At 37.4% G+C, this 7693-nt stretch overlaps 1 protein-coding gene across 2 annotated transcripts in view; it reads right to left on the bottom strand.

The window, feature by feature from the left end:
- Positions 1-7441, bottom strand: part of LOC108976349 — an 8932-nt gene extending 1491 nt beyond the window's left edge. The window contains exons 1-8 of one of the 2 annotated variants that reach the window (XM_018945398.1): positions 7336-7441; positions 6220-7105; positions 3508-5730; positions 2136-2673; positions 932-2023; positions 713-855; positions 538-628; positions 359-469 (exon numbers count right to left, since the gene is read on the bottom strand). In XM_018945398.1, the coding sequence (XP_018800943.1) occupies positions 405-469; positions 538-628; positions 713-855; positions 932-2023; positions 2136-2673; positions 3508-5730; positions 6220-7105; positions 7336-7337 (5040 nt within the window). In that variant the 5' untranslated portion in view covers positions 7338-7441 and the 3' untranslated portion in view covers positions 359-404. Of the gene's footprint in view, positions 1-188; positions 470-537; positions 629-712; positions 856-931; positions 2024-2135; positions 2674-3507; positions 5731-6219; positions 7106-7335 lie in introns of those variants that run through there. The other variant, XM_018945397.1, reaches the window with a different exon arrangement.
- Between the last annotated feature and the right edge of the window lie 252 nt (positions 7442-7693).

The following is a 7693-nucleotide window of genomic DNA, read 5'->3' as shown; positions in this document are numbered from 1 at the left end:
AAAAAACTAAAAAAAAAAAAATAAATAAATCCTTTCAATTCCCGCCTGATTCCTGATGGGAGATTTCAATGCATTAGTTAATAACTTCAATGTATCTCGTGTTATATACATATTGCTTTTTTTTTATTTATTGAATTCAATTACATATTATTTCAAAACGTACATATGTATATGATAACAATTTTTTTTTTTCATTATTTCAATATTGTTTAGAATTAACGCACTGCCTGCGCAAGAAAACGTTCAACAAAGAATTTTTTTAAATTTTTACAAAACTAAAATTAATACTAAATATGGAAATATGTAATATGAGTATGAAAATACTTAAATATATATGGAGACGTATGTGAATATTTACTTATTCAGAAGAATTAACATAACTTGAGTGCGCATGCGCATCGCTGTTACTTCTTTATCACCATAAGTACGCYGATGTCATTTTCCAAATTTGTGATTTTATAGTGACAGCCTGCGGGGTAAGTAAACGTACATTAATTAATGTTGTGTGCTAAACGCATTTGAGCATGCGCGCCTTACCAATATTAATGGCTACCATATCACCAACACCGAAATTGGCGCTTTCGCGGTCCGTGCTGATTTCAAATGAGCCCGCAAGTACAACAAAGTGCTGCAAAAGAAATGTTACACTTGCATTAAATGGCAAAAAATAATTGTATCATATAGATATATAGTATATTGATAAAAATATTACCAAATGATACTTCTTCGCACGCTTCGAAGGCTTGCACTGCAGTGGCTTGAAGCGCAAATAGCCGAGACTACACTTATCATCCGTATCGTAAAAGGCATAGTCTATACCCTGCAAATCGGTAAAAAATAATTTACCAGCAGTGGCTAGAAAGAAAAACGAAACACAACAACAATTAAAGTCAATGCATCAATCAGCTGTGTTATGTTGCAAGACACTCACAAGGTCGCATATCCATAAAGACTTGTCGCTCATTTGTGGCCGATTGCAAATGTGATACATTCTTCAGCCAATCCAGCAACTCTTTACGATTGCTTTTCGCCGTTTGATTTGACTCACTGTTTAATGTATTGGTCGACGCCGAACTTGTTGCGGCCGAAGTTGACGTTGCGGCGGATATGTCACGTGCTCTTAAACGACGCAAACGTACACGCACAGGTCGTAAGCGAACGTTACTATCTGTCGTCGGAGTAGAAGTGCCCGATTCTGCATCATTCGGCATGGTCTCCCCGTCGCTCAAATTGTTGGCGGCATTTTTCAATTCGTCAAACATTTCATTCAGCTTCTCTAACGATGGCGGTGGTGGCAAATAAACGCGACTACACTCCAATTGTCCTGTGCGATTTGCGGTGTCATCGTCCGCGATTTGCTCTRCTGCTTCCACTGCGTCAGCTTCTTCTCGCTGCTGTTGTTGCTGCTGCTGCTGCTGATTTTTTTTACCACCTGTAACTGTTTTTCTGGGTCTGCCTCTTTTTTTCGGTTCCGCAGTTTGCTTTTCTGCTGCACCAGTCTTTTTTTTCCTATTTGTTGTGGTTTCGCTGGCTTTAGTTGTGGTTTTCACGTTTTTGTTGCTGTGGGAGGAGGAAGTGCATGGTAATTTGTTGTCATTTGGCGCTGGTGCGACTGCCATTGAACTTGCCACCGCTGCTTCATGGTCATCAGTTTCGATGGGTGTTTCTGGAATTGCTTCCAGCTGTGCACTCAACGCATCACTTTCGGTATTTCGTAGCGAGTTCACGGTGCTCGATGTTATATTCGTATCGCCAAGGTAACTAAATACTGGTGCTTGCGCGATCACTGTTTTTTTAGCTTTACGAATCCGCTTCTTCACATTGGCATCATTTACTGTGCTCGAGGCGACTGGCGTGCTCAGATCACCACCTCTACTGCCGTTACTGCTGCTGGAGCTTGTTCGGTTTGTTGGCTTCTTTTTAGTTTTTTTTAATGACCTTGAATTAAACAATGATTCCAAAAGTGAGTGTCCATTCCAATTGGAGGTTAGATTACTCGGTGCGCGCTTCGATCGACGTAAGCCTGTGTAGTGAAAAACAGAGTTTAATTTTATGTAAATGATATAAAATAGTTGCTAAGAAATTATTAATTATTTATTTATTATTATTTTATAAAAATTAAAGTTGCCACTTACCTTCGGTGTCATCTGTGCGCTCAGTTTGATTCACATTGCTGGAGATGTAAGTTTTTGAATCTTGTGGCCTTCGTTTACGTGAAACACGTGGCGCAAGCTTTGTGGGCTTTTTGAAGAGTTCATCATCATTTTGGCACACAACTGTTGTGGCAGCAAGATTATTATGCGACGCGGATAATGTTTTGGCCTTTGCACCATTCGCACTACTATCCATTGGTTTGTCGGAAAATGCCGTTGGCGGCAAAACAAATTGTTCCGTTGGCAAGCTCGGCAGTACAAATGTGGAAACGGTCGAATAGCCCAGTGGCGGCGGCGGTGATGGTATTTGTATATTGCTTACCGGTGAAATAACTGGTGGTGGTGGTATTGGCTCCGTTAGTGTCGAATTTTTTTTTAAATTTTCTTTTTCACTATCTGAGGCCTCGCTATCTTCGTCAAACGAATCACCTTTACTGTACAGCGAGCGCTTGGACTTGTTATACTCGCGGCGTGTTTTAAAACTCTCTTCTATTTGAAAATATTTTCTTGTTACTTCAGGCTAAAATTATGCAAAATATTTTTACAAGTGAATACGCATACAAATATATTATTGTGATATACTAAATTTAATTTCAAACTTTTYGTCAAACAGTCATATATGTATGTATGTATATATGACGAATTATTTTTTCGAGTTTCAAATATATTTTACAAACAGATATTTTGAATTGAAATTTATTTACAATAAAGAGGAGCCCTTTTACATGAATAAACGAAGAATGGTGGGAATTTTCTTGTCTTGCTGTGTTTTGGTACGGGCGTTCTTAGCACACATAACGAAATAGCGTTTCATTTTTATATATAATATAAAATGAAAATGAACACGACAAAAATGTATTTTAAACCGGCAACACAATTATACCAACTTGTAAATGCCTAAAACATTATTTGAGGTTAAGTACTTTTCACACATATTTACGGTAAACAAGAAAAACAGTAACTTCGACTCCACTAAAGCTGTAATAGCGTGCACAGGTGCACTCCCTATATCATGAGCGGATTAAGGACAGATGCGTGGCAAACTTAATATACGCGTTTCAAGGTATAAACATATGACGTTGAGTATTCTTGCATCATATTGGCGCAATAAAAATATTCACTGGTTTCATTAAAACACTGGACACTTTGAGCACCAATTGTGTGTTCTCATAAACATTGGATAACAATATCGCACATGCCATAAAGTCGTTTTAAAGAGATTGACACAGACGTACACTTTAAGCGATTAACACGGTTAACCGTGCTTTCTGCTACAATTCCTAACACTTGAACACTAAGTTATAGCACTTCAAAAAAAGCTTACACATTACTGCTAAATTGTGATTACACTTACCAACGCTTCTGTATGTTTGTTTCGTTGACGCGTTTTTCTCGCCTTTGTCGTATTTTGAACATTATTAACTTTGGTTGAAACAAAAGTAATACGTTCATTACTACAATCATCAACTAATGAGTTGTTATAACATATGCGCTGTGTCAATTGTAGTAGTGTTTGGTACAGTGGGTTTCCATTGTCGTTAGTATTAACTACATTAGGTGCAGCAATATCGACACAAGAATTATCTTTAAACGGTGCAGGAACATCAGGCGTAACAGTAGCATCTACCACATTATTCTCAGTATCCAAAACTGCGACAGCAGCATTACAATTATCTTCAGTGCTTTTAGTCACACCACCGGCAGTATTATTCTTTAATAGTGCCGGTGTTACAGTTGCATTGTCCAAGAAAGCACCGTCTGCAGCAATAGTAGTTGTGTTATCCTTGAATGCTGCAGGTGCTTGTGGCAGTTCATCTAAGATGATTTCTTTAATTACCTCAACTACTTCAGTCGCCAATGGCGATTCGGCCGCACTAGATTTCTTTTGATTTAGCTCACTGTAATCCGTTTGCTGCTGTACCTCCCCCCGTAAACCCTCAGTGTAGCCCAATAATTCACGACGCAAAATTTCCAATTGAATTTCTTCTTCAATTTTCAATTTCTGCTCGAGGGCCTGTTTGTTGACACCTGACGATTTTCGCAAATGTTTACCATTCATTAAACCCATCGAATTGCGTTTGCGCAAATCAAGAATTTCATGATTTGTTAGACGTGCCAAATGCGCTTTCAACTCATCGGCGAAGAGTTCGCCATTTTTAGGTGTACTTGGTGCTTTATTTAAGGGTCGTCGCCGCCTTAATTGTTGTACTTTTATATGTTCGACAGGTTTCACGTGTTGCAAATTAAGTGGATGCGCTGGCGGTGGTCCTGATTCGGTTTCCGTATCACTTGTGAGTAGTGATGATGACGCGAACGCTTTGGCGGATGGATGGTGAACACGTGTTCGCATTGTGCGTTTAATTGTCCGCCGATTACGCTTCGTCGTCTGTGGTTTTTCAGTGGCCAGATTAAGTGGGCCACTTTTACGTAAGATTTGCCTTTTATACACCGTGTAATGCATATCTTCCTCCTCATCTTCATCATCAGTTAAAAGCTGTGAAATTGTTTTCTCTGTAAGAGAATGCTTAGTGCTAGGCGCTTTATTTGCAATTTCAGTGGGAACTTCCGTTCTTTTATTTAATTTTGTGCATTTGGAGGCATCATGATTGACGAAACTTTGTTGTTTAACAAAATTCTCTTCCAAATTTGTATTGTTTAACGTTGTATGAGCTGAGCGCGTAGGTCGTCGCTTATTGCTTTCATTTAACAATATCGAATGGACTGCTGTTGTGTTTGGTTGGTTGTTGTCGGTAGCAGCCTTTTTATTACCGGACAGACTTGTTACATTCTTATATTGTACGGAGTCTGTCGGTAGATTAGTTTTTGTTGTTGTGTTGTTACACGTAAAAGTAGGATGATTTATGGGATGATTAGGACTATTGAAATTGCTGACACCATTCAAATTAGCCGCTGAAATTGTATGCTGCTGTGTACAATGCGAATGCGAGAATGTGACGCCGTGTATATTGTTGCGTGATATTGCACCAGTGGTTTGATCGGCCTGCGCTTTGGACTGCGTTACTTTATCGCCCTCACATTCAGGATTACTTTCTTTTCTACTAATCTCTTTGTCTGCTGCTGGTGTTGGTGGCGCATTGTTAAAAGTCTGATTTACGGGTATAACTATTTTTGGTGCTTGTAAATTGGAGTGCCTTAAATCAGTCAGTGTCTTTTGCACTTCCTGCAGCAAAGATTCAGTAGCAAGCAAATTACTTTTAGCAACTCCGTTATCAGTTGATGCCGGAACAAGTGCTTGTTGTAATTGTTCTTGTGATTGCTGCAATTCTGTCGTATTTATACTAGACTCGGGCGTAACGGTGTGTGTGTGTGGAGGATTTTCAAAACTTTTGAGTTTTTTTATTGTCTCCTCTAGTGCTTCAACCATATTTTTTATTAATGGCTCCTGTTGTTGTTGTACAGCATTATTTTGTGTGTGTTGCATAGACACTTCATTTGGAATGCATGCATCTTTTGCCGGCGTTTTCGGCCTATTCAGTGAATTATTTATTCTTGCTGGTGTTTTCAATAAATTTGCGGGCGGTGTATGATGCATTGGTGTACTGCATATTGCTGGCGACTAAAAACGATAAATTTTATTAAAGATAAGTTCAGTTTAAAAATTTTCTGCTATGGGGTTAGGCAGTCAGCATTTTCAAATTCAATTAATTTAGCTTATAAATATTATCTAATATTTTTCGGTATTTCCGACAGATACTTTTCGAGTTATTCCACATAAGTATATAAAGCTTGGCATCGCACTGAAACGTTCGTGTAAAGCTTCAAATGTTTTTTCTCAAAAATTACGTTTTTGAACTGAATACTGAAACAATTAACTGTTGTTTAAAACTATTTTGTGTGTTTTCGATTTTAGATGAATTTACAAGGATTAGACATGGTCACCACAAAAAGTGTCGGTTACAACTTAACCATCAAACATGTATTACTTTTAAAATTATTATTTTTTTTAAGTACTATAAAGTTCAGCTGGAAAAATTTGTATTCATGCTATTATTTTATAATTTTAAAGAATTTTTTAATTTTACTACACCTAACCCCTAATACTTACAAAGTCTGATGAGCAAAGTGTACTTTCGAATTCCGCAAGTAAAGTTCGGCGTCCGTTGTTTTCTAGATTTGAGATACGTTTCAACACTTGACGACGTAGTCGATCGCCACTTCGAAGACCACCACTGCGAGGCAACTTTGATAATGCCGATCGTGGTGTTTTTGGTATAATAGGGCATGGTATTTTTGATTGTTGAAATGTGTCTGACTTAGTGCTAATTGCTTGCTTTTCCGGTCGGTTGAGTACCTTCAATAATTGTGGCGAAACTGGGATCATTGGCAATGGTGGTTCTTCCATTTGTTTATTTGATTCATTTTCTTCTGCTAGAATTGAGAGCTGCAAAACTTCTGATTGTTTCGATGGACTTCTTACTTTAGGTTCAATTGTGCATTGCTTCGTTGGCGATTTCACAGGTGAAATTACCATACTTTTAGTTTCAGGACAAGTTTTATTGTTAGCCATTGATAAAATAACTGGTACAGAAGCAATACAAGGCCTTCCATTCTGCTCTGTATTTAATGATTCATCTACAGTTACAAGTAATTGTGCTTCATTTACTTGTGAAGCCTCTTGCTGCAACACTTCTTGTTCAGGAGGAAATTCAACCTCCTTGTGTTTATTTTGAACATCGTTCTCTTTATCCGCATCCTGCGTTTCTGGTATGACACATTCATTTTCATTTTCAACCTCAGTTGTTGGCACTGGTGGTGAACTTATGCGCTTCAGACGTACATTTAAACTAAATCTCTGTGGTTCAGCGTCAAAAATTCGTTTCACACCATTACGCACCGTACCACTTTTTTTCTGCAAGAACTGTGCCAAGCGATGACCATCGGTATCGTCAAGATATTCCGAGAATTCGCTTAAATTAAAGCAATCGGATGTCCTGCAGGTATACAACTTAGTTTAGTATATATTTATAATAATGTTGAAATTTGTGTATATATTGAGAAAAAATTAAAAGTCAAACGACGCAAAAACATTTTATAGGTGTTATTAACACGAAGCAATCACAACTACAAAACTATTTGTCAATTCCTTTGCACGCACATCACTTTTAGAAATATATTAATTGTTCGTATTATACTCAATATATATATTTAACGCAGCACTTACATATCACAATATTAATTTATAATTTCTTGATCTTGAACCAATTTTTGTTGATATAAAAAATTATCTTCGATTCTCTGAAGCTTGTGTTTGGCCTCCACAGAGCCGTTACTGCGCCATTTTTTTGAAATGTCTTTACGTTGCCACTGTCTGTTCGTGCAATTAAATTCAACGCATTTACAACAATATTTTCTCTATACCTTTACCTTTTCAAGTAATAGCGTTTAATTCTTTTTCAAAAATGTATATTTAATATATAAAGATTTACCTTAATAACATTTTATAATATATATACTAGTATGAACAATTTTTTAGTGTGCAGCTGCTCCAAAGCAAATGTATAAATTATTGGCAACGCTTG

Source organism: Bactrocera latifrons, unplaced genomic scaffold (genome assembly GCF_001853355.1).
Source record: "Bactrocera latifrons isolate USDA-ARS-PBARC rearing strain unplaced genomic scaffold, ASM185335v1 scaffold_75, whole genome shotgun sequence".
NCBI lineage: Eukaryota > Metazoa > Arthropoda > Insecta > Diptera > Tephritidae > Bactrocera > Bactrocera latifrons.
Note: the sequence above shows the minus strand (reverse complement) of the source record. Positions and strands in the feature narration are given on the sequence as shown.